General features: G+C 40.1%; 1 protein-coding gene across 2 annotated transcripts in view; it reads right to left on the bottom strand.

The window, feature by feature from the left end:
• Nucleotides 1-3172: 3172 nt before the first annotated feature.
• Nucleotides 3173-27944, bottom strand: part of EFNA5 (ephrin A5) — a 270974-nt gene continuing 246202 nt past the window's right edge. The window contains exons 3-5 of one of the 2 annotated variants that reach the window (XM_036886916.2): nt 13041-13106; nt 12573-12653; nt 3173-7565 (exon numbers count right to left, since the gene is read on the bottom strand). In XM_036886916.2, coding sequence (XP_036742811.1) covers nt 7444-7565; nt 12573-12653; nt 13041-13106 — 269 coding nt within the window. In that variant the 3' untranslated portion in view covers nt 3173-7443. The remainder of the gene's footprint in view (nt 7566-12572; nt 12654-13040; nt 13107-27944) is intronic. The other variant, XM_036886918.2, reaches the window with a different exon arrangement.

The following is a 27944-nucleotide window of genomic DNA, read 5'->3' as shown; positions in this document are numbered from 1 at the left end:
ATGCAAAAATATTTTGTTCTATTTTCCCATTGTAATCGGTCTTAGAGATTTTTTTTTGTCCCTCTCTTTTGTGTTCTTGTCAAGATTGACAAGCATCCATGTGTTACCAAGTGACATGAAGTTCTTGCTTGAATAATCATGACTAAAATCCAGGAGATTTCAAAGCACATTATTGACTTAGAGAGCCACCCACTGGATTGAATTCCTCTGAATTAACTCTGGCAGCATCAATGAGGTAGTCCTTCTGCCCCAGACTGTCAGGTCCTCCCATGTCCCCCCTTCACCTCTGGTGTTGGCATCCTTGTCCCAGGGTGTGGTGATAAGGGTTGTGTTCCTAAAAACGTTTCTTTTACTAATGTTATAGAAAACCCCGTATCTGGGAATGAAACTGAGTCATAAAGCAGACAGCAAGAAGAGGAGCTGAAAGTTCTCTTTATTTGAAGTGGTGGCACCATCTCGTTGACATTCCTTCAGAGTAGATCCTTGCTAATGCCATTCCTGGGAGTAAGCTGGCAGAACTGTGGGGCACTCAGAATGGAGCCGGGGATGTTTTTTAATGAAAAGTAATGAAATCGTATTTCACTCTCAAAACGTACTGAAGTTCTTAGGAAGAGTGTGACAGTCTCTGATGTAAACTGTCAAAAGGGTCATTATGTTGGGATATGCTGAATACCAGGCTGCTTTCTGTTTGGGAAAGGGAAGGAAGGGAGGGAACTTGCAATGGAGTAACACTTCCACAAGCTTACTCTTTTTACTTAGATGCTATGGTTTGTTGGTTGTTTTTTTTTTTTCCTGTTTTTTTTGAGAGTGGTTTAGCTAATCACCCTTCCCCCAAAGCAAATGAACACTTGGTGATGTCCTTGACCAGTTCCTTGGACAATGCAATTTTTTTTTCTTTTTGTGCATTCATTTATCATCTATATTGAAAAAAAAGGACACACAATTATTGCAAATTACTGCTCACAGGGTCCATCAGCACTTAAACTCCATTTTAAAAAGAGGCACACATGTATTTAACCTGAACAACTTGACTAATGCAACAGAATATATCAAACTAAAAACTGATGGAGAGTTTTGTTGTGATTAGTTATTTATAATCATTTTCAGATACATTTCTTTTCCAGAGGAACAGTGCAAAATTTATAATGCTTTTCACAGCATTTTTGCCAATGCTCCCCTGAAGGATGCTTATGTCATCAGCAGAATACGAAACTAAGCTTCGCAAACACTAAGAATGTTTTGCAAAAACTTCCTAGAAATTGTTAGAATGATCAATGAGCAATTAATCAGAATTATCTTGAATATTTTTTATGACTCTTAGGTTATGTACATTCCTATAATAAGAGATACAATTCTAATCTTTATCACTAGGATAAAAGATTGAAATACATGTATTTTATTCACCAAAATTTCCCCTATGATTCTTTTTATGTAACACCTTAGATGACGCAAGCATTCAAAAGTTTTGTTACCAAATGCAGTGCGGTTTATGCAGCCCGGCTCATTGTCCCATCTCCGGTCCAGCCTTCTTTCATGATGGAATGTGTAGCCATCTATGGGGAACTGGCCTCTTCAGGGGTTCACCATCCCCTTCAAATGCTCGACCCTGATTTTGCATGTTCTCCACTTTATCCCTTTTCTCTGATCTGAGTGTTATGTAGACTTCCCCTTGACTGAGATTCAGGACATCTCACCGTTTAGTGTAGATGCTTAGCTTCAGGAGCAGCTCTATTCTTCAAACCAGAATCTGAAATTGACATCTTTTCATCACTTCCTCTACTTCCTTAGGGTACTAGGCTGATTGCTCTGGGCCAATATCCTCATATATTTGCTACAGTGGCACTCGGATGTCCTGGGTTTTCTCATTTCCATAGTCACCTTTGTAGCAACTATGAAAACTTATTCCATACATTTCACGATTCTCTTAAAACCAATGGTTTTTAACTCACCAAGTTTTCTAATTTGTAACAAGCTCCCGGCCCCATTTTGACTATTTGCAAAAATGATCTCCTTTAACTCTAAGCTTCATCTTAAAACTCCCAACCTTTTCATTCACTTTTGTTTTTTTTAAAGTGCCTATCTCCCCTTATTTAGGCATAATATAAATGCTTGAACTTTACATTTCGTCTACTTTATAATATCACTACTATGTTATGCTTACACATAATATCTGCCTTACGTTATAAACTTTGAAAGTACAGATTGTAAGCATTAACTTTATTCTGCACAGCACTGAGCACAATGTCATGATCATTTAAATGCTTGTGATGATGATGGTGATGATGATAATGACAACATAATGCTGTTCTGGTTTGAAAATATAACAGAGGTACACAGGTAGTCCTTTTTTAAAAAAATACGAGTTGTTCCTCATTCTATAAAGCTGTCATTCTTCATTAGCAAAAAAGGTTACAGTAAGTTATAATTAATGTTTAGTGCCCTGTCAAATAATAATATAACAAAAAGCTTTCAATGAATTTAATGTTAACATGCTATAATTAAAGCCAAGTCTTGAAATGCATTAGGTGTCTATTATAGAGGTATTTGATGCTTTTTCCCACTGCAGATGAAATTCTCAGATTGTGCTTATAGCAATGTCATCATCAAAGACAAAAACTCACATCACTCAGATGCAAGATGGGCTTTGCAGTGCCCAACTAGGGCAATATTCAGAAAATCGTATCACTTACACAACCCTATTATTTACTGATAAGGAAACTGAGTCTCAAAGATATTGTGTGACTTGTCCAAGGTCACACAGTGGTATGTTAATTTCCTTGATGTGAGAATTGAGGTTTGGGGTTATACTGAAGTGATTATTATTTTTTTCTGAAAGATGGGGTGAAGAAATACGTGAAGTGAAAGAACATAATTTGTATTTAGCTCTCTTATTTAACAGTTGTTTTATGATGCAGGGCTTGTCATGGTGCCTATATGTTAAGGCTCAAATACAGAGACAAGGCTGAAATCTCACCATTTCTTCATCAAAATAACTGGAATGTGTTTAGATACTTGGCTGTTTCTAACCCTGCATTCTTTGAGCTCAGGCCTTCCCTTGTGCATGTTGTATTTTCCTTTCTGCCCACAAGATTTTGAAAAATCAGCAGAGTACAAGTATCCCCTGAAATAAAGGCGTCATTCAAGGAACAAAGAAGTAGAAGGAGGGCTCCAATTAAAATGATGAAAATCTTTAATTTTTATTTAGGTATACTTGTACGGACACGTGTATATACAAATACAGATCGTATGGATTTGTTTGTGTGTGTCTTTTTTTTTTTTTTTTTACATTTTCTTTTACGTTTATATAATGTCAGCATTTCAAAACAGCACTCGATGAGTAAGTGCAAAGGAACTGCAAAGCAGGGCAGCACAAGCACAGGACCACACGGAGCTGGACTTCACACCCAGACGCACACACAATGAGTGGCTTCAATGCGGTGTCAAGAGTAAGCATGGAAAGCGGATTTTGACTCATGGGTAACCTCCAACATGCCAGCATCTATTAAACTGTACAGACAATGGGAGCAAGCCCATTGTAGGGAGATTTGTCTCACATCCGAGCAGCTCTGGGGCAAGTGCATGGGAAAAACTCAGTGATGCCAAACCAGAGACAGACCTGCCCATTCACGGTTCTGAGGGAAAATAAAACGGAGGGAGAGAGAAAAACAAGGAACAAAAGTGGGGGGGTGGGGGTGGTAGGCAAACGGGGGGTGTTAGTGGAGGTGGTTTTCGAAAGAAAAACTAGTGACCACAGCTCTGAGAGCAATGAATGGAGAGGAGTTTAAAATGCTTTACTAATTTGGAGGAAACTAATACAAATGGCTGCTGCCCATTGCTAAGGCACCAGAGAAAAATTAAGTCCCTGAAAACCCACAGGTACTGTGTGACTCTCCCGTCCACAATGACACAGAGGGAAATAACCCCCATTTAACCTTCCTAAATGGACTGGTTTGCAACTTTTCCCACGTGTGGGCTGCAAAGACTTCCTGGGGAAAACTGAAACAGTCTATGAAAACAACCACAAACAGAAAACCAAGGTACAGAACTGTTGCTAAATGCTCTAAAACTTATCAAACCAACATGCTGGGGGTTGGGGGGTAAGGGTGGGAAATACCACAGGGCTCCAACATCAGACCTTGAAAACATTGAGGACAAAATATTGATCAAAAAGTCATGTTCCAGGTCTCAGGATGGTGGAGTCTTGAGGACTGGGAGGGCGATGACCACACGTGAGTCCTGTATGGAGCCGTTTTTCAGCCATTTATGACTCATCTCAGCCTCAATGCATGGTTTGTATCCTGAAAGACTATTGTTCTCACTTACAAAAGACATAAGAATCAAATTAATACTTTATTATCAAACACTATATACAACAGAGGTTGCTAATAATACAGAATTTAAAGAACTGCAGTTTTTTTTTTAATGTTTTACTTTTTTTTTCCTCTGCCACCCAAGAAAGTACAGTACAAAACAATAGTCTAAACTAACACGAACTGTTACCTGGTCTATTAAAGGATACACGGTATCCACTAGACAGACAGATCCTTATTTCCCTGCTTTATGTTGCAAAGCCCTTGGTAACCAGGGGCAAAGGTCGCTGGGGTTTGACTAACTGGGGCTGAGAGGCAGCTAAGACTGCCCTTTATACTTCTGAATTGTTTTTGAAATTAAAAGCTGCTACAAAGTTGCACTGACATACTTCTAAGCCCCCAGAGGGTTGTAACACCACCGCAACAGGCCACCAGCACTTTTGGATGACATGACAACTGTCTGATACCAATCATCTTCTTGAAAACTTCTCCGCTAGCGTTACCTACAATTACATCACTTATAGGTAGAGAAGCACATTGTCTACTGGTGGGGATAGTCTTGCTTTTTTTTTTTTTTTTTTTTGTTAAGTTGGTAGTGGCACAATGGTGAAGTAAAGGGGTCTAATTTCACTGTGAAAAATGAGAGGCAATGGCAGAGAGGGCCATGAGTAATTATTTTACCATTTGTTAGAGACAAATGCTAGAAAAATCACAGAAGTCACCATTTCTAAAATGAAATTAGCACTGCTAATGTAGTTATGACTAACTGGAATTATTACAGGATCATTTGATTTCCTTATGGTTATAGAACATGCAGTATTATTTTGGTTCTGACTATGGATCCATTTTAGAAGGATCTTCCCCCTGCCCTATCCAAATCCCACTGGACCAACAAGCCTGTAACTGTTGATAAAAGAAGCATTACTGGCTGTTACTTAGAGTACTGAGCATATAAATAGTTAAAGGAAAAAATAATCCAATGCTGTGAACGTTTGTTTCAGTGAAATGGTGGCTGCCTTCTGTGATAAGGCTCTGTCACTCCAGAGAAGTTCTGATGGCTGGGGGAACAGGACTGGCTGTATCTGCGAGGCTGGTCCCAAGTGTGAGCAGGCCTAGCAGTGACATCCACTCCAAACGGATCGGGGTAAGCCCAGATTACATTTCAACATGTGTACACCTCTCCAGGGTGTAGGACCTTTACAGCTGCCTTTCATTCACATATTTTTCTAATTCAGAACTATTCACAATTCTTAGCATATTCCCATTCATGAAGTGTGTCCATAGTATGAGCCCCCCCTTTTCTTACATATACATTTAAAAAACCAAATATATAAAAAAGATCCCTATTTTGCTGGAGTGCTTCTAAATTTTCACATCTCACATGATCATTGCATTTATATTTTGTTTTGTTTTGAAAGGCATGGTTTCTATTGACATGTTGTTCAATAGCAAAAAAGGCTAGGCTTCTTCTCCATTGGTCTGACACTGTTCCCTGTCTCGGCTTTGGAGTTCAAAGTTCATGACAGCTTTACCACTAGAAACCCCCAAGGCTTGCATTTCCTGGTAATCAACTGGAAACGTCCCTTATTGGCCATGCTAAGATTTCTTAAACAGGGTCCTCCTGTGTTTATTCTCTTTCTGTCCCACCCCCACAATGAAACAAGATAGCCCCAATATTTCTAAATGTATCAAGGGATACCACTTTTTCTCACAAGTTTAAATAGGACAAGCATATATACTCACTCTCAGCATAAAGTATATCTAAATAATGTATTTTCTATTCTAGTGGATTTTTAAAAAAATATTTTGTTAAAGTCTTTGGGACTCCACCTTGTTTATCTCCCACAGATAAACACGTTCTCCCTACGCTTCAGGCTGTGTCAGAAAGGGAAAGAATATAAAATCAACGCTTGAATTTTTTTTTATTTCAAACTTTGGAATTTTTATTCCAAATTTCCCTTTAGCCCTCCCAAGTAGTGCTGACTGACTCTCTTGGTGACAGGGGCTTGTGTCTGAGCCCCTGTAGTCACGGAGTGTGGAGCAGAACGCGGGTACTAGGGTGGGAGTCGGAAAGGCCACAGCACACTGGCACCCCAGCAAAGCCAAATCACATCTCCTCTGGCCACTGACATCCTTTCCTTGGTACACACTGGCCCCCAGAGGAGTATCCAAATATTCCATTATACACTCATCAACCCTGGCTTGTCAGCCTTGGGGAAGGTCACTTTATTCATAAAAATGCCTCTTTTGAGTTTCTAAAAATAGAAAAAAAAAAAGAAAAAAAAGTTGTAGCACCATGGTGATCTGTATTCAAAGGAAAAAAACCCCAAAAACCCTGGTGTGCACTGCCCAGTCACCAAAACAATTAGAGGCACTCACACATACACGCCCCCACCACACCCCACCACACCTCGTTTTCTGTTTTCACACTTAATCTGTGCTAGCATTCCAGCACCTGACCTGCCACATAGAAAAAAAGGCTTCTTTTATGGAGCACAAGTTTTGCTGTCAAGAATGCTTTAAGACAGTCATCTCTAAAAAAAGTGTCTCAACCTTTTAGAAGCCTGTTCATTTATATACTCCTAGAGGAAATGGTGTAATATTATATCTATTCCTAATACCTCCCCTCTGGGCTTGTCATGGTGACACGATGCCCTGTACGATCATCTTACAGTCCTGAATGAGAGGCATAAATATCGTGTGGGAGAGTGAAACCCTCCTGGGCCTCGCCGTCACTGGCTGCAGCTGCCACTATTCTTCCTGGCCCGTATACCGCAGACCCAGGGCAGTACCGGCGGTGAGCGCTTAGAGGAGACTGCACGGGAGCTGACGACCACTGGTGTCACTACAATTTGGCTTTTTCATCTGGTGTCCATTTAATTTGGAAAGGGTGAGAGAAGTCAGGGGCAGGGGCTGGGGGTGGGGGGCGGTGGTGATGGGAGCAGCAACCACGTTCGTTAGCCCCTCCTGGCCCCAAGTTGTTGCTTAGAATTCAGGCTGAAAGAAACAAACAAAAATCTGACATCTGCCAAAAAACCAATAACAAGTCCCTTCTTAGGATGAGCAGTTAGGTGGATCTCTGGTGTTCCAAGACCCTGATGTTTTCTGTGACAGGTGACGGGAGGAGACTGTGCTATAATGTCAAAAGCATCGCCAGGAGGAACAGTAGGATTGCCAAAAGGCGGCTGGGTATCCTTGGTGTTTGTGCCGCGTTCTCGCCGCGGGATGGCTCGGCTGACTCATGTACGGTGTCATCTGTTCAAACAGAAAGCACACATCCCAGTGAGATCTCACATCCTTAATAACTCTCTTGCAGCAGCCTGCTGTTCACAGACCTCGCCACCCTCTGCAAAGTAGGGTAATGAACCTTGTGCCACCATTGACTTTCATGTCTGCATAATCACTCATTATTTACAGCAAACAAAGGAGGCAGAGAAAATTGGACTTTCCCAGCAATATTAATACTTTGCTTAAAAATTGAAGGGAAAAACTGTGTGCACACTGTCACCTTTGGCATGTGAGCTACTTCTGTTTGCCGGCTGTCAGATGCACCTTGCGCAAACTCGAGATGTCTAAATGTACCTTTTAAACCCAAGATGCCACAGAAAAACATGTCTGGAAGGGCAGGGTTGGGTGCAGTTACGTCGACGTATTAGTGGTTAACCAGAATGGGCTGCCCAGTTTCCTCTTTCTAGCAGTTTTATAGCGTTAGTGTTAGATGCTTGGCTCTTGGATGCCGAGATGGATTTTCAAATACAAAAAATTAAATGCCAAAACAACAGCATTTTAAATTATACATAATGCCCACTAAACCTCAGGGCCCACTGGTTTGCCTACAATTAGGAATCAATTATGGTGCTATTTCCATTACAAACCCTGTATCTCCAGGATTAAATTACTTGAACTTGACTATTTTTGTTTTTATCAGGCGGAAGCTTGGCACATAAATTATCAGCATGGATGCAAATTTTCCTCTAAAGAAAATGGATTAAGTGAGGTAAGCTCCTTTTATTTAGCTATACAGTGTTCTACCAAGCTGCCTCTGACTTTGCATAGCCTTCCTGATCTGCATGATTAACAGGCTTAGCTTCCACCAGGAACCTTGCAGCAATTAGCACCCAAAGATAAACTGGAGCCTTGCCTATGAGCCATACTATGCGCTCCAGTGTTGCCTGCCTCGTTCCTTTCACCTGGCCTAACTCGCACTTCAGTCTAACGTGATCTCTGAACTACATGTTCTTGGGGCCAACAGTGGAATTCTGTGGGAGACTGTGTTTCAGAATCAGGGGACCTTCCTCTTAGAGCTCAGTGATTGTCACTTTAGATTCGCTCAGTTGTCAATCAGACAGAAGGGGAACAAGTGAGACTCTAGTGGTTGAGTGGTTGTTCTCAATTTTGTAGCTCTCAAAGGATAATCCCTAAACATCCCTGAATGACCCACATCAAACCTCTTAGTGGATTAACTACCTATTATTTTAAACTTGTTTATATATTCATGCCACACTACCTGTCAAAATGATGCTTTTTCTTCACTAGGCAGAGTCACATTCCCTATTATTGGTCCTAAAGTGACTATTTTTCAGGTTCACAGCATGTGGGCTATTTCTGTTAATCACATTTGTTCCCAAGATGAAGAAATATACCTTCTCAGTGTGGAGAATTCTGCCCTGGAATAGACTGTTATCATCTCAGCCTGCCCTCATATAGAAGCTGCTGTATGCCTGTGTCAAGTTGGCCCCCCTCTCTTGGACCTTAGCAAACCTGCATGGACTGGCTATTAGCTTAGAAGACTAGAAAAGGTTAGGAAGCAAGAATGGGAAGTTAAATGGATGCAGAGGGAGATGTAGAGCCTCAAATGGTATAGAAGAATTGTGCATTCTTCTCCTTGCTCTTTTTCAGCCTTGCAAATGTATTAAATCTGTAGTTAACAAGAGGCAGAAGTAAATGCCCTAATAGCCCTGAAATTAAAATCCACATCACTTTCTTAAGAGCTGTCAATCAGAACAACAGAGTACTTCAGGCTTAACTGAGAAAGAACCATAAACTGAGGATTCCAGAGTTCATTTTGAAATACCACCTATATTTATACACCTGAAATTGCATTAGCTGTTGGGTTCTTCTCCATCTTATTTTTACAAACATATAACCCAGTCCTCTTCCTTGTAAAGTTCACAAGTGTACTAACAAAAGATGCGCAAGTAACACTCTTGCCCTCGGTGTGAGCTTGCAGGGGGCCCGCCATCTGGGGCCCTCCTGCTTCCTGTGTGCTCAGCAAGGGTGATCCACTGCTCCAGGCACGCAGCACAAGGCAGGGTGAAGTAACCTCAAAAGATGGTGAGAGGAAAGTTCTGTTTTTCATGTAAGTAAAGTACGAGACTAAATGCGCCTTTCAGTCCTTTAATCATGGATGATTTTTGGAACTTGGTCTTTTCTAAGCAATCAGTAAGTCCTGTCTTGCCCTCAAAGGGAAAAATCTGTCCCATTAGGGTACAGTGGGTTCTTCTCCCTGCAACACGCTGGTCCTGGCTTAGAATTCTTCAAAGCATTGTTTGACTAAACAGGACCTCAAAGCTAGGAGACTCTATTGCCCCTGAGAAGCAAAATGAGAAACTGGCTGTCATTTGGGTAAATCTGTATGTTTCAGAATTCATAGAAGGAATTCAAAAGCAAGGTCTATCCCAATAGAAATTACGCCTAAACATGAACATTTCTAACACTTGTAATAGTGAATGTGGGTTGGAAGAAGAAAATATTCTTCTTCAGAAGCCAAATCAAGTAGAAGCCAAATCAAGTCTTGTTTCCTGGCTATAGGATTCCACTACACGAGGGTTTCAGTGGTCAACACTAGCAATATTCTGGAGCATATTATGTGACACACATCTGCCTGAGATCATCCTGTATCCCTGATGATGGAAAACTGGCAGACAGGATGTGCAAGCAAACAAAAAAGACAAATACATTCCAGAGACAGGTGAATTAGTACACATCACTGAGAACATGCAGTGAAATCCTTTGAGGCTTGCTGGATTCATAAAGTCTGGGTCTACACGCAGAAACCATTCAAAACAGTGGTGCAGAACCACAAGTCTGACTGAATTTCCAATGGAATAAGATATTCATATTTACTATTGCATTCGTACAGCCAGGGATCATAGGTCAACCTTGTCTTTTTTAGTGAAGATGCTCACTAGAAAGCCCTTAAATATAATCATGACTGACTGAAAGAGCTTTTCCTCCATGCACAACTATATGTCCACTCTACAACACATACACCTTTCCATCAAACTTTTACAAACTTCCATCGGTTACATGTGCATAAATTAGGGGGCCACCGTGGATTTTAAATGCTCAGTGAAAAAAAGCCTGCTTCCCAAAAGACAATTAAATATGCTCATGTATGAATACATCTTAATAGCTTGCATTTTATCATTAGTTGAATTCAAAGGTAATTTTCCTAATGTCAGGATAGTCTTCACGGTGCCTCTTCATTACCAGAGAAAAATATGCAATCTGTGGTCTAAACAGCCTCTTGCTTTCTTGACATGTACGCCAGTTTATCTGGAAAAAAGATCACTGGAATGATATGCCAGATTTTGCAACAATGTGCATCAAAAACTCTTAATTCAGGATAACTTATGTTTGTAACATGCCTAACTCTGCTGGTCATTCTACATATGACTTATTAACAAATCCAAGAAGAGTCAAGTTCTATAAACATCTACATGTCTAGTAACAGTAAGAGAATCCTTTTATAGAACATTGACATGGGAGTTGAGAGATCTGAATATTAAACCTGGATCTGTCTCTAACTAGCTGTGTGGCCCGGGCAAGTCTCAGTTATAAAAGAAAGAGTACAGCCTAGCTAGCCTCTGTGGTCTTAAAAGAGACCCCATCTGACTCACAGATCTTATGACGGTGAAAGTCCTAGAGCTTGTGTAGGAGGAGTCTGGTACCTTGAAAAGCCACAGTCATGCTTCCAGGTTTCCTGGACACAATTAAAATGTCTCCATCAGCACTCATTCATAAGTAGCTAACTGATCCCTTGGGTGTCACTAAGGCCTCTGAGAGCTTACAGTACACACCTCTCATTAGCGCTCTGGGTAAGATGCCTGCCTTAGAAAAATAAGAATGCTTGGGGGGAAAAACCTAACTCTCCTGTCAGTGAGGGTGTGAAAGCTATTGTCTGTCCTGAGGCAGCTCAGCTATGCAGGCTGTCTCCCTGAGGCTCACTGACTGTATGCCCCAGTAACACTACTCAAAGTATCAAGTAGACCTCACAGCCTTTAATTTCCAGGACCATAAGAATAAGAATAAGAAAGAGAAGTCCCACTGCAAATAGAAGGGGGGAAGGTAATTTGTTTACATAAGGGGGACTCACACCTTTTGTGGAGCAGAAATTATTTTATTTCCCTTAAGCTTTGAGATGCTCACAGGAGATGAGATCTTGGGCAAGTAGGGAGAGGAGACAAAACCAGAGGACGGCGAGGGGACGGGGGCACTCAGTCCAGCTGCACCAACAGCCAGATCGAATTTATAACCAAATGGATAGTTTACATTATCCAGTGTGATAAAGTGTGAATGCTTCAATAAGTGCTGTGTGGGGACACTAGTAGTAGGAAAAAGCTTATTTATCCTTAATACTTATTTTGCCTCAGTAATCAAGAAACCCACAGACTACTGATACATTTGTGGAAGCAGCAGGTATGTGAATCTGTGGTGTTAGGAAGCCACATGATGATATGTCAAGCCAACTGCCACTGACAATGACAGCACAACTAATAAAGTTCTTTAGATCAATGATGCATGTGAATTTCTAGAGAAAACTAAATTAGCTGCTATTTTGTGCAATAGTCTTGTTCATAGATTTGGACATAATATAAAAGAATTTTATAAGCATATGTGATAGAAACTTCTTCTGTCTTTCATGAAAACAGATCCATTAATATTCACAGGATTCACCAGCATGCTTAGAGGATATGATAAAAAGTAGTGAGATTTTAGCATTCTGATGGGGCTTCTATATTAGGATACTGCATTATATCCAACCCATGTCCAAAAAACAAAAAGTCATTTTATCTAACATGCATTACACAAAGATACTGGAGGAATGAGGTAGAATATAAGTAATATTAGCATTGCTAGCAATGAGCAGAAGCAAAGCAACTATAACATGCAAACGTGCAGAGAGGAAGAAAGGAAAAAAAGTACTGAAGCACCAGAGAGAGATGCATTTGTTAAAAGAGATTCTCTAAGCATACTAACCTGCTGGTTCTAATGAATTTTCTACTTTGTCGTTAACATCGAAAACACGATCATGAACACCTATAGTTTTCATACAGCTATCTATAACAAAAATAGAGATAACAGCCAAATATGTTAGTGAAGATACCCTTAAACTCCCATTTCTTTTTTCTTTCTATTTTTTCCTTTTACTTATGTAGAGATAGTTCTACAATCAATGGCATGTATCCAAATGCCAGCATAGTTCCCATTTGCTGTGCACGTACAACAGTCTAAGAAACAACAAGTTAGCAACTGCCGTGAACTTAAAAGGCATCGTGAAGGATGATGAGAAAAAATATGATGAAAACCAAAACATGGATGTTGATATACAAAACAGATACCACACAGAGTTTAACAGTAAAAAAAGGTTCCACCGCTGTGAACCAGACCACACAGTAAAGCATGCGCAGTGAAGCCACCCTCGGAAGCTCATTCTAGGGAACTTACTTGTTGGTCTCACAAAGACTTTGAGCTTTAGGCAGGACCTCCTTCCATTATCGGGGATTGCTGAGGCTGCGGGTAAGACAAAACGGAGGACAAGAGAGAGAGAGAGCAGAACAATAGAGGTTACTCTTCGTTTTCAAACGCAAATGGTCATGATAAATTCTTTCTTGAACAATTCTTTCCGGAAGTTAAAACAAAAATATAGCATTGACAAAGAATGCTATAGAAAGGGCTACTTTCCTAAGAAAGACTCATGCAAGAATGTTGGTAATCCATAGAAAAATAAAAATACTTTGGATTTTTATTTCAGAGTCTTTTTTATTTAACATAACTTGATCTGCTATGAGTTTTCTCCAGAAGAAGGTAATGCTTGAGGCTCCGCTTTCATAGAGCTACTCCTTCTCCACTGCAGGGAAAGGGCCGCCGCAGAGCCTAAGGTAAAAGTGCTGGCAAACCCAGTAACAGATAGCCACAAGGCCAACGTAAGCACGGCTGTTTCTGCTGGGGAAGGCAAAACTTTGTCCTGAAAGCCCGTCTGTCAGTGCTTCACAGGTAATTCAATTAGAGGGTTCACTCAGAACTTGGCTCCGTGTTCCCTATGACTAAACCGAGCCCAGCAACTTCCATCATGCTATTATAAGTACAATATGCTATTGAGAAAATACTATGTTGCAACGGTACATTTATTTTTAAAAATTTGCCACAGAGAAGGATGGAATTAATAAAGTGGGCTTACCAAAACATGGCAACATGTTTCAAGTTATAAATCATTTGAGGAAGAAACTTTCTTCTCCTCCTCAAGATAATAAGACTGTAAACTCTCCCTGCGTTTGAAAGATTATCTCCCCTCAGTGCACACAGCATAATGTCAAAGGGATAGCCAAGGGTGGTAAAGACCCTTAGCAATCACATATGTTTGCCAACGCATTCTAGAAATGACAAAAATCACAGAAATGACCGCTGCATACTTTCCTCCCTGTGTGTTTGCTTCAAGTGGTTTCTTTGTTCAGAAAAAGCAGATGACATCAATCAAAACACACATGGCTTACAATTAGTTTGGTAATACCCTCAGTGACAAAGAGAGGACTGCTGTTCAGTGTGCCTTCTCGCTCCTTTATCTTTTGTTATTCCTCATGGGGAGCCCAGAAAACTAAAACGTTTATTTTGCAGGTGAGAGGATTCAAGATGAAAATTCCAAACTAACTCTACATGAGGCTCCTCATGTAACTCCAGATCCATGTCCTGGAGAACTTACAAATTTATCACCTAAAAGACATCAAGCTGTAAAGGACCCCTAGTGTCATTATTCAACACCTGTTGAAAACTCTTAATTCTAAGACAAAAGTATACAGAAAAGATGTTTTCGGCCCTCCCCATCTCCCCTGTTCACTCTGACAAGCAGTTAAGAAGTGCTAACAGCTGGCTTGGCTGTAGGCTTTCATTAAATCAAAGTCGGGAAAACTCCCTCTACTGACATTTACAGTAACTAGTGTGTTATTTAGGGCACAATATTTGCACTCTGTGGTTTGATCCAGGAAATGGTGTCCTTCCTGTGGCCCCCAATTGCAAATGTGCATGTCATAAGTAGAGTACACATAGGTAACTCCAGTTCATTAGAAAAACCATGGGTTCTTGAGTGACTTTATGTCTGATTCATGAAAGGTGGTGTGAGAAAGTGACACGTTATATTTACACTGCTGTTCTATGGGTTTTTGAGCTGAGATGAACGCACTACAAGCCTGGTGAACTTGATTTGCCGCATGAGGAACTGATTTTACCGATGATCCTCCAGGATAACAGGCACAAGGTAAGATCAAATGTTTTAGCAGGAGAACTTCTTGGAGTTAGTACAGGGCTTTCAGGTTTATATGCAGGAAAAGTAAAAAAATCCAGGACATAAAAATCACTGCAGGGCACACTGGGATAACTAAACAGCAACAATTGATAAGCTGCACAGGGAAAACTGAAGAGAGTCTCTCACCAGCTCTTGGAGAAGGACAATTAGCCTTAGCTACTGTTTGAGCTACATTCTGTGAGTTAATATAAAATGTACTTACATAAAAAATAAAGACCTCTCTTCCCCATCAAATTCTCCACTACATCGTCACCTCCTATCACTAGAAAAGCTGTAACAATAATAACATGACTGACACCTCATGATACTGTTTGACTGTTATACTCAAATCCTTAGAAAAATGGATGAACAATGAATATAAACATATAATGTTGAGTACGCAGTGCAGATTACAATCTGTGACCTGAACACATGAAATAACTTTAAACCTTTACAGCGAACCTAAGAGGATGTGCCTTGGTAGGTCAGTATAACTAGGGATTCCTTCTTTACTACATTGAAAAACCAAAATAAAACCCAAAAGCAAAAAAAACTCTTTCCACCTGTCAGCAAAACAATGCTTTATGCAAGGTTTAAAAAAGTGAAAGTGTGGCTCTATTCCATGGGATAGTTCAGGTTTCTTAACCCTACAGAAATGTAGGATGCCTTTACACCACTTATAAAAAACTTAGGATGTTATTAGTAATATTTGAAGATATAAGGTCATAAAGAAGTGCTTTACTGGTTTCAAGTAAACAAAAAGCAGAAGAATGAGCATTAAAAACAAAACAAGAAAGGAATTCAAAAATCTAACATTCACATAGGTAATTTTATAAAGAAAATCCTCTCCTGATCAATTTTGAACAAAAGAAGAGTTGAAGATGTACATAGACTAAAAGCTGAAAACATGCCTGGGTTTTGTCAGAAGGTGGGTAATATTAGTCTCCCTGATTCTAGGGACACACACCACTGGATAATGACCAACAATATCTTTATCCACAGCACCATCTGTCCACTCCAATGCTTTTAAAATCCCTACCAGGTGCCACGTTCCCTGTACTGTGGAGGCAAAGGTGTGGGAGACCGCCGGGTGCCGGCGCTGTGCTGTGCTCGTCCCAGCTGCGGACGTCAGGCACGTGACTCACGGTGTAGGGCGCCGGGAGGGATAACGCATCTGCGCCCACTGCCGGCACAGCTTGGGCAAGGAGGGAGCTTGTCCCGGAGTGTGACGGTGTCCCAGACATGGTTCTCAGAGGGAACTTTATCAAGGCTTTGTAGGTTCTCCAGCAGCCAATACCATTTGTGACAAAAGAATTAAAACATTTCATCCCTAAGTTCCCAGAGTGGAGCTTTAGCAACTAAAAAGGGAATCACTGGCAACAGGTGAAGGAAACCTAAACCTGAACTTTTCCTAGAAAGATGCGTGGGTTTTCTAATAGAATTTGTCAAATTAAGATGAAAAATTCAACTCATGTCTTAAACGTTCATCATATAATCCAAATTCATATCCCTTTACTCAGTTTACTGATGAAAATGTACATCTGGAGTCAGGAAGCTGAGAATGGGAGTATGGGGACCATTAAAACAAGCATACCCTCTCATTCCATGATCTTAACAGCAACTTTATAATCAATCCATAGGGTCCTTTCTCCCTAATGATCTGCAAAGTACCAATCAAAATCTTACAACATACAATGAAATGTAATCTGGGGGCCCTCTGGCTCTGTGTTTAGAATATCATGCTAATAAGGCCGCGAGGGCTGCTTGTCTTCACTCTGTTCCATGACCTCAGGGCCCTGGACTTCAGCCTTTCTGAAAACCAATTTCCTTGGTCTCCTGGGGGGCTCAGGTGAGCACAGCTCAACACTTATCAGCCAGTGTGATACACAAAGGGGACTCCATGCATGCCCCCAAATCAGTACTTCCAAAAGCTGTATCCAGCCCTGTAAATTTGCAGAATATTGACATCACAATTCACTATGGGTCTGGCACTCAGACATGGCAAAAGAATACTGACATCATGCTGTGGTAGGCAGTTTCTGACCTGGCTCCAGTGATCCCCACCTCCTTTTATGTGCGCCTCATGTATTCTCCTCCCCTTGACAGCAGAGGACCTAGTTTCTCGCTTCTGATGAGTAGAATAGAGCAAAAGTGATGGGATGTCACTTCTATGATAATGTTGCAAAAGACTGACTTCCTTCTTGCTAGCATTCTTTCTCTCTTACTGTCTCTCTTGCTCTTGAAGCAAGGTACCACACTGTGATATTTTCAATGGGAAGGCCCACATGGTAAGGAACTGAGGGAGACTTCCAGCCAAGCGTGTGCAAGGAACTGATGCCTTAGTGTGACTAGCCACAAGGAACTGAATCCAGCTAATAACTGTGTGAGCTAGAAAGTGGATTCTTCTCACTGAGCCTTGAAATGACTGCTCTCTCTAAAAGACCAGGACCCAGAGGACCAGCTAAGCTGCCACTGGATTCCTGTCCCACAGAAACTGTGAAATAATGTTGTCTTAGCCACAAATTTTGGGGTGATTTGTTACTCAAGAGCTAAGTGATATAATGCTGTCTACAGACAATTCTGTGTAATCAAAGGCTTCCCATGGTCAACAAGACCTGAGGACAGAGGCACTGGAGCCTGCTCTGCTAGATGAGCCCCGTTCCCAGACAGCAGCTCTGCCTTCTTCTGCTGCCATGTCTAAACAACTGGATCCCTTGCTAGTTTACTTTTTAAGCTACTATTACAAGTCCACTTAAAACAGACCTTGAAGAGAGGTAATTATAAACTGCTGCTAAAGATATAGTATAAGACTTATCTATTTGTTTTCCAGTTTTTGGATTCTGGTCCCACATGCCAGCATTCAAAAACTGTTTTTCATTTTTCTTCCATGCCACCTGAGTTTGTTTTTGCTAATGTAGCCAACCTATGCTGTTCCTTGAAATTAGCATGATATCTCAGTTTTTAAGTTCAAATTGCTGGGTGAACCTAAATGGCTTAGATAGAAAATGTAAACTTACTAGTTATCAGAGAAATGCAAATTAAAACCACAATGAGATATCACCTCACACCAGTAAGGATGGCTACCATCCAAAAGACAAACAACAACAAATGTTGGGGAGGTTGTGGAGAAAGGGGAACCCTCCTGCACTGCTGGTGGGAATGTAAATTAGTTCAACCATTGTGGAAAGCGGTATGGAGGTTCCTAAAAAAGCTCAAAATAGACTTACCATTTGACCCAGGAATTCCACTTCTAGGAATTTACCCTAAGAAGGCAGCACTCCAGTTTGAAAAAGACAGATGCACCCCTATGTTTATCGCAGCACTTTTTACAATAGCCAAGAAATGAAGCAACCTAAGTGTCCATCAGTAGATGAATGGATAAAGAAGATGTGGTACATATACACAATGGAATATTATTCAGCCATAAGAAGAAAACAAATTCTAAAATTTGCAACAACATGGATGGAGCTAGAGGGTATTATGCTCAGTGGAATAAGCCAAGTGGAGAAAGACAAATACCAAATGATTTCACTCATCTGTGGAGTATAAGAACAAAGGAAAAACTGAAGGAACAAAACAGCAGCAGAATCACAGAACCCAAGAATGGACTAACAATTACCAAAGGGAAAGAGACTGGGGAGAATGGGAGGGTAGGGAGGGATAAGGGTGGGGAATAAGAAAGGGGGTATTATGATTAGCATGTATAATGTGGGGGGTGGGGGAAAGGGGAGGGCTGTGCAACACCGAGAAGACACGTAGTGATTCTATAGCATCTTACTATGCTGGTGGACAGTGACTGTAATGGGGTTTGTCGGGGGGACTTGGAGTAGGGGAGAGCCTAGTAAACATAATGTTCTTCATGTAATTGTAGATTAATGGTAACAAAATTTAAAAAAAAGTAAAAAAAAAAGGTAAGGGAATAACATATTTTTAATATTTAATATAGAAGAACCTCTTGTAGGTACTTAACCTGCATGGAATATTTTAAACTTGGCAATGCATTACAATGGGATATTTAATCCTCCTCTATAGATAATTAAATTCAAATTCAAAGTTAAAAAAAATGTAAACTTAAATTATAAGAGAATGCCTTTCCTCAAATATGAGAAACAGAATGTAAACGTAAGCTTAAAAGGACTTTAATAATATGTTAAAACTTCTCTTTATACCAAAAAACTCCTTTCAATTATCTTTTGCACAGGCTAGCAAATTGAATTCAAACAATATGAGATTTAACACATCTCAAAAGTAATCAAGGTAACAAACCTTCTTCATGAAGAACTGCAAGTTTAGCAGGAGAGGGGTGAGACTTCCGTATTATATTTTTTTCCACACTTTCAGGTCTAATACCGTATGCATTAGTCAACTGTAACATCTCTGCTTAATCTAACTCATCCTCAAATCTTAATTCCAAAAACCAAAATCCTTTTCCTTTTATGTGTCCCTTGTCAATCTGGATACTTTGGCAAGTTTTATTTTTAAGAGTAGTCACTTTTTTCTCTTTAAAGAAATGAGTGTATGTGGGAACATTAAAAATGCAGTTTTCCATTATGTTTGCCACAGGCAATATTTCTCAATTTGTGCAAGTCTAAAGAAAAGAAAGGCTACTAGTTGTTCACACAGCTTTTCCTCCGTAGGTTTTTGTGTAGTTTAACATACAACACAGATCTATGCAAATTAGGCAGGTGACAGAATTAAATATTCATATATTCCTTTCACAATAAATGCTGAAAAAGCAAAACTCACTTAAATAAATGATAATACTGGAAATGTCTTCTAGAATTTAATGAATCAATAAAATCCATTTGTGTATGTGGGTGGAGGGTGGGGGAACAGAAGAAGTGGTAGGAATGGGAGAGAGATTAACTAAAGCCATATGCACCTCTTGGAAAATGGCTACCAGACCCTCAGAAAAAGTCTTAAAACAAAAGTTAGGCCTCTTGTTCGGAAAGAATACCCCAGCAACAATTTGCAACTGGTTATCCGCACTATTTTAAAAGCTGCACGGCACCTAATTTTCAAATTAAGAACAAAATCAATGGTTAGGATGCAATACATCTCACCCTTATACCCTTTGAGATTTAAAAGTCACATGTTTTAAGAACCTGCTCTAAGTCCTGGATCTATCAAGCTTGCGTCCTAAGAGCAGCCTTAGGAGCTGGCTATGTTTGCCCCGACGTTTCATCTCTCACAGCCCGCAGCGTCTCAAGACTTTAAATCACTGGCAGGTTAAGGTCAAAGCCCCAGACATAAAACTAGGAAACGAGGTTACTAAGTAAAGGTAGAAGCCTTGGAGAAATTTAAAATGTCATGTAAATATTAGACACTTTGATATGGCTCTGGGGAGGTTTCTTTTAAAAAACTAGAAAAGGAAAAGGGGTGTTTCCCACAGTATCAGAAGGGTAGAACAGCACAGGCCACAAGCTGAAACTTGGTTTCAACACCAGGGAACTGTAACAGGGACAAATAATTGGAATAAAGTTCAGGGCGAGGAAAGTAAAATAAGTTCCAGCTGTGCAGTCTCAGACAAAAGAGAAAATAGGAGGCACCACCCCATCGCACCCACCCAGCGCTCCCGCCTCCCCATCTTCTACCCCCTTAGGCAAAGTTCTCACTGGAAATGCTAACTGAAGTATTATTTAAATTTCAGCAGCCAAGCCTCAGTAGATCAGTTACTTTTTCTTAGCAACCTCAAATAAATGGCTAAGAACAAGTTTCTTTCCACTGATTTCTAGGAATACACAAATAGGACATTTTGTACACATTTATTTGAAGAATGGGCAAACTTTTACTTGCTTTTTAAAGCTCAGTGACAACAAACTTGTTTCTACTGCTTACTGAAGAAGGGTAGGATTTGTTCCATATACTTCAATATCTATTAAGGCATGACCAAAAAGTAACCTGGATTTCAGAGAATGCTTTTATAAAATCCACCATAAAAAGCATTTCTAATTCTTTTTAGGAAAATTTAAGTCAGCTTAAATCTCAAATTCTGAATCTAGACTTTATCTCTTTCTTCCATGAAGTGAATGGAGAAATCCAGTCCACATAGGCACAAGAAAGCAAGACAACATTTAGATGTCATTTTAATTGTTAACAAAATGCTAAACACAAGGAAATAGAGTTAAGTTCCTTATTGGATATTTTACTATTTAGAAAAAAATCACTGGATAGCTTTGAACAATGAGGAAAAAATTAATTTGCTATTACAAACTAGTATTGTAACTATTTGCCAAGCTCTGGGCTTGCCTGAGGCCACACTGGTAAAAGACTGTCCCAGGCCATTAAGGTCAGAGAGCTCTTTCTCTCTTATTTGTGGTGATTTTGGTGAGTTTCGCCTGCTATTCCAGATAAGTATAATCTGACAAAACAAATCAGCAGATGATTCACTTACAAAAACTTTTCTTGAGCTAGAAAGCACAGAATAAAGGAAATAACAAAAATGAAAGTTCACACAAAAGGCAGAATTCCTGGGATCCCAGAGAGGAAGTATAAATATCATTTCTTCTCCACAGGCTCCTGCACCACCTGTGATATGCTATTGGCCTGAATGTTCACTGGTAAGCAATGGAAGCCACAAATCCCATTACTCATTTGCACGGTATTAACAGAAACAATGTCATTGTCACACAGCACCAATGTAGCGTGACAGTAAATTACTAATAAATCATCAAGTTAACACAATTCAAAGAAGCTCCTAAAAAATGTTAATATTTCTTTGAACCTTTCATAATCACTTTCATCCTTATTATCCTCCTTGGTGAGAGGCTTTGGAATGGACGTGGTCTAGCGGTTGAGTGCATGCATGATGACGGTCTGAGGTTTCTCCCTGGTTCACCCACACTGACTGATTTTGCACCTTTGTCAGCTCCTTAACGCACCTACGCCTCGTTTTCACTGTGAGCCTTCCTTCCTTGAAAAAACATTTAAGTATGACCTGCTTTAGAGGGGCTGTAACTTTTATACTGCACTTGGAAACTCGGTGACAGATCCCTACAGAAATGGAATATCAATTCGCTACGCCCCCGACTGCTGGCATCACTCTGTCCCTGTTACTCCCTTGGCACGGTGAATTCTCAAAGCAAGCAGTCTCTAGTTCTGAGTACAAATTTATGGAGGGGGGCGGGGGCTGGTTATGGATAGTTGTGATAAAGTTATTTATGAGTCATAAGGAAAACCAGAGGGACAAATGACTATTTCTAAATTAAGTTTTGTGTGTGGCGAGGGGCTGGGGAGTGGGGTGGGGGGTGTATGTGAGGATGTGCATTGAGGCTGGGGTGAGAGTTAAAAGAATCAGAAAAGGCACTGGAAGATGCTGTTCCTCTTGAAAATCATGCTAAGATCCTGTAAGTTCTTTTTCAATCCTATTTAAGAGTGGCAGCATGCTATTATATTGGACACTGACCAAAGATGAGACAGGTGGCTCTCAGAGAAGTCACCAGGCTGGGCCCAGAGACGGCCTCTGCAGCCAGGTGAGCTGCACTACAGCCACAGTGCTAAGGGAGCCCAGCCCAGAGGTGGAGGCAAACACCAGTCCGTGCCCATCCCAGTGTGTGGGTAGGTGCTGCCACCAACAGCGCCTATTCCTGTCTTCAATATTGCATCATATTTGGGCAAATATCTATTTACACACATCAACTTATTTAACCAGTAGGCCACATTCTCCCCTATGTCTGCCATTTCTGGTGGTAAGATAAGCATCTAGGCAGGAGTAGCCATTCATTTGGGCAGCAGACCCTAATGCAACCCTAGGGGTCTGAACAAATTAATGTCCTCTCATTAGAAGGCTAAGAAGTTGTTTCAAAGAAGTAGCCATTTAGGTATCAGGATTGCACATTTTGTTTCACGCCAAAAATCCTTTCCTCGATGAAGATTTTACATTGACAGAGCAAATAAAATCAAAGCTACTGATCGAGATGAAACCCTAGTTTGCTCTGGTTATCTCTAAGTAAGACCATTTGTCCATTGCAGGGCATCACCCTGCAGAACAGCAGTCAGGAGCTTTCATAAGCTGCTCCAGCTTTGATTTCCTTATTTATTTCTCCCACTTTTTCCCAGCTTTAACCCACATTAAGAGCTGGTCCCAACATTTCCTCCCAGAACCTCCCTGCTTTCCTTTTCTTTTGTGACCTTTCCTTTGCCTCTCAAAATCCCAACTCCCTCTGGCCACTGGAGCTATTTCTCCATTTCTGCAACCATCTTCTGGGTGCTCACACTGATCTCTTGTTGTCCCCTCACTAGCATGTCCCCAGGTTGCCATAGAGCTGGCTGTTACTTTGCCATCTTTTTTGCTGGAGTTGTGAGTTCTCTTTGGGCAGAACCCACGCTGGGTTCTCAGTTCTGGAAAGTGAACTGTTTTGTTCCTAATGTATGTTTAAGAAGGATTTGAAGAATGAGTCTAAAGGTGACAAAAGTATGTACCTGCAAACTGATGACCCAACATGAATCAAAACTCAGAATTAGAATAAACAAGAAAAATGAACAGAGGGGTCAAGGGGGAAAAAAAAAGCCCCTTTTCTAGAAGGCTCCTCTCGCCTCTCCACTGGCTGCTGCTTAGGGAATGATCTTGGATTGGAAACTGTGACCTTGTAGTCAAAGCCTGGAGAGACATACAAAATTCCAGCGGGTATTATTTTCATGTCCATGAATGTGTGGTCCAACAGAAAAGAAGTAAATGAAAGGAATGTGGGTATCTTCTGAGCCAAATACATGCAGAATTTCATCAAGTGATCTGCCCATGTAGGGGGTGCAGATCCCTCCAGTATATCAGAGAATAAAGGCAAGGTGATGCTAGAATCCGGGTGACTATGGCCTTCTTTAGGTTAAGGACAGAAAAGTGATACTGGGTGGGTCATGACCAGAGGTAAGAGTGAAGCCGTCTTGGCTGGAATCCTCTAGTCATCAAGAAGCCTTGGTAAATTAAGGTGCCTCAAACAAATGAGAATGTAAACCCAAAACTGTGTTGAGGGATATAACAGTACTTTAACTACAAATGAGTTTAAAAACTAAATATGGGCATTTTTAGAGAACCAAACCATAGAGCAAGTATTTTTTAAAAATCTGAGAATGTAGAACTTTAATACTTTTAAAATGTAGGAAAACTTTGGCCATTTAGATTCTAAATAGGTCAGACATGCAATTCCAGTTTAAAATACCTAATGGAACAACTGATTTAGACTTACGACTAAGTGAAATCTTAGGTTTATGTACAGTTTCAAAACATTTAAGAGAACTAAAACTTACCACATTTTTAAATTAAAAGTATGGTGATAATTACTTAAGTATTGGGTTTTAACAAACAATTTAAGTACTTAATAAGTGAAAAGAATATATAAAATCTTTAATATTTAAAGGAAGTTGATTAACCAAGTTTGTAAATGGAACCAAATATTTAAATTTACTGGTCTTATATATACAGTAAGATATAGAAATTAATTTGAATAGGCTAAATTTGAAACTTTAAAAAATTGCCTTTTTGTTAATTTAATAAGTCAAATACCAAATTTTAAATCCAAACTAACCCTTTAAATAATTTTTCCTGTGGACAAACACTATCCTCTGTGCACCAAGAAGTTATATTGATATTTCCTTTCAGGTCATGGCTCAAATGCTGCCCCCCAGAGAGGCCTTCCACAACTGTCCAACTGAAAGTTGTCTTCCCTCTACTTTTCATATTTCTCTGTCACTTAATCTGGCTCCTTTTATAGGTCCTAGTATATAACTGGCAGTTAGAGATATGTTTTTCCCTCATTTATTGTGTATTTCCAAATTGAACTGTTTCTAAAACCTAACACAGTGCTTGGTACAACGAAGGCATACAAAATACATTTTTGAAAGAATGAATAAGTAAAAACTGAATAAGCCAGAAATATTCAGGTACATAGATTACAAAAAATAACCAAAGGGACCAAGGTATTTTAGAAACCTGAGATCTTCACTGATTGATGGACTATGTTTTTCATTCTCCGTGAATATTACTTTTGTATTTCCTCTTGCTAAAAAACACAGAGCAAGTGCATAGCTAGATGAAAGCTATACACACACATACACACGCATTTTAGTAGTTTCTAGTATTCAAAAAGTCCATAGATTGGAGAAAAGAATAACCATACTTCAAAATGTTCCTATTTCCTAGGAAATTTCTGAAGCTAGCATAAAAATATGAGCATTCTATCCATTAGCTATGATGTTAATAGCAATGCGCTATTTAGGTTTTAAGGGAAAATTTACATTTCAATGCTGACTCTGCGTATCATATAAATAGGAAGATTTTTATTTTTGTATAGCTTGACATTTTGGCCAAAAAAAATTCATTCTGTTTTTCTTCCGCTTCGTGGAACACAGAGTACATACTCTTGGGTCAACTTACCTTTTTAATCTAAGAGGTCTCAGTTGAAATTGGTTTTGAAGTTTGCTAATTACAAAACTCAACAGGGGTTTTTCCTTATTTGGTGTAACTCATATGTCTATTCATTAACCCCAGTTTTAAAAAGATTAAAAAGTCTGAATAGAAACAACCTAAAAGTTTGAAGAACAGCCACTCCCCTGTGATATCTTCAGATACTCTGAAGTGCAAATTTCCCTCCATACTATCTAATTACAAATTTTTTTGCGGTTGCTGGAGGAGGAGGTAGAACGTTCCACCCAGTGGGAAGGGAGATGAGAAATCAGTCAACTTTTAAAATTCTATAAATTGGGAAGATTTGTGTCCACTTAAGTTACAAGGAAATCAGGGTTCTGATGGGCAATCCTGCTAGCCGCTTTTTGTGGGGCCAAGCCACTGGGTTCAGCTGCTTTCATTCCAGTGAAAAGATCATTAGCAGGCAGCTCGGGGAAGTTGGCCCTCCTGTAAGTGCGCTCCTTTGTTATGAATATGGAACAGATGGAGCCAAATCTATCTGCTCCGTAGGAACAAAAACACTTACAACCCAGCTCTCTCTATTAAAGACTCTACTTAGCTCCTTTATACCAGGGGCTTTCTGTGCACTGCTGTGAGGTTTTGACTTTATAGAAAAAGGCACTTCATAAAAGCAACAGTTCTTACTCTTAAACGAAAGTGGCCTAAGAACTAAAGAAGATGAATACATGGTTTCACCCACAGGACTCCTTGGAGATATGCAGATATTCAATTAGGGGTGTGTGTGTCTCTGTGTCTGTGTGTGTGTGTGTGTGTGTGTGTGTGTGTGTGTGTGTGTGTGTGTAGGAAGACTGTACTCAATTCTGGTAAATGTCTACATTAAAACAACACGAAAATTTAGAGGAGAGCGATGAAGATGTCATGTTTCTCATTATGAGGATGGCATCTAATTGCTCCAGTATAATAAAATACCAGAATTTAATTTTGTATATATGTCTGTAAGGCTAGCAAGGGCTGTCTTGAACAAAAAATATGACTATGCACAACAAAATCATGAGGGTAAATATAATTAGTAATTAAGACCATGCCACAAAACAAAGGCTATCTATGATACTCTCTCACCATGAAAAATAGTAATAATTACAGTCAGCATCATGCCAATTTGTTTTTAAAATCTGAAAGATGCACACACTGGAGGTGAAAATCAACAATGCCCTTATTTATCATGCCGATGGGCCGAAACACATCCAAAGGCCATACCTGCAAGGTGCTGCTAAGCTGTGTGTGCTGACAGGTAGCTGGCTAAGTCCCCAGGCTTCTCTGTGTATAGACGCACAACTGTCTGTGCACCTCCCCTTGACGGCAACAGGGGAAAGGAGTGTCTGCCTTATTTCATTACGTTTATTATACTGGTACATTTAAAGTCTGGCTGCCTCTTCAGGGATAATTGAAAAAAGAAATTCTGTGGCAGGATGCTTTGATTCTGACTAAATCAAGTCTTCGGGCAAATTTCCTCCTGCCAGGGGAAGCTCAGCGTGCCTGAAGTCGTAACCTTTGCTAGAGGAGAGGAACTGGCCTTGAAGCAGATCATGAAGCAGATGTTTTATGCCAAATCAGAGTCTGGGGATACGTAGGCTACTGCAAATAAAACTCTTCTTCTGTCTGTTCAATCATTTCAATTCCCTGCAGTGTGAAATATGAACTTGCCGACAAATGGCCAGCGTGCTGTGCCTCGCAGCAGGGGGGGAAAGTGCCACAGCTGTGCCAGAGACTGGAAAACTCGAGACGCGCATGACATGTTCATTAGTTCTCCTGTACAGCCAGGGCCTGAATCAGGCCCTTCTCCAGAAGCCAGGCGGGAGCCAGGACTGCTTACTACACCCAAGAGTGTGAGATATGATTTCCACCAAAAGGAGACACACAATGTGTACTGATCTCTTGGATGACCCCAGAAGGTTAGTCTTTAAAACAAGAAAGCAGAGAGTAGATCTTCTCTGGGTACAAACAGATTGAAAAAAAAAATACATGTGCCAGTGATCACAGCCTTTTTTCTGACTTTATTAGCAGCCTGCTCTGTGAGTAATGAGATACATGAAGTAATGAAATACACTTTGAGCCTCGAAGCACTGACAAGGGATTGAAAAGGCCCAGGGAAGAGCTTATCAGAAAGGTATCTTGTCTTCATCAGAAGGGTGGTGTGGTGGCAACTGGCTCACCTGTTGCAGCAGGTGTGACACCAGTTCCTTCCTAGTTACCCCACATTTCATTTCCCAATATTAAAGCAGCTAATTTCTCTAAGTTAAAGAAGAGTAAAATTAGACCAACAAGTTTCAATCTGCGGCCCTTCACAGCATATTGAATATCTATATTCACACATACCCTTATGGCTGTAATCCTGGATTATAAATATCCCATATTCAGTTCTATTGTGAGAATTTTCAAAGGTTATTCACATGCTTTCGAGTGCCACATTCTTTCAAGTTTTAATCATGAGCTCCTTAAATAGAAGTCATTTGCATCTGTAAACATTCACTTGCAGTAGTATTTAGCAGTATATTCTCTTTGTGCCGAGCTGTTTTAAAAGGAAAATAAATCTTAATATGGAATAACAATCAAGCATAGGCCGAAAAAGATAAATTAGAAGCTTGAGAAGCCTCTGTAACCCCTTTATGCGATATCTGAAAAAAATGTTTGAAGTTTCTCAATCTTAAAATAG

Source organism: Manis pentadactyla, chromosome 2, assembly GCF_030020395.1.
Source record: "Manis pentadactyla isolate mManPen7 chromosome 2, mManPen7.hap1, whole genome shotgun sequence".
In the NCBI taxonomy this organism is placed as follows: domain Eukaryota; kingdom Metazoa; phylum Chordata; class Mammalia; order Pholidota; family Manidae; genus Manis; species Manis pentadactyla.
Note: the sequence above shows the minus strand (reverse complement) of the source record. Positions and strands in the feature narration are given on the sequence as shown.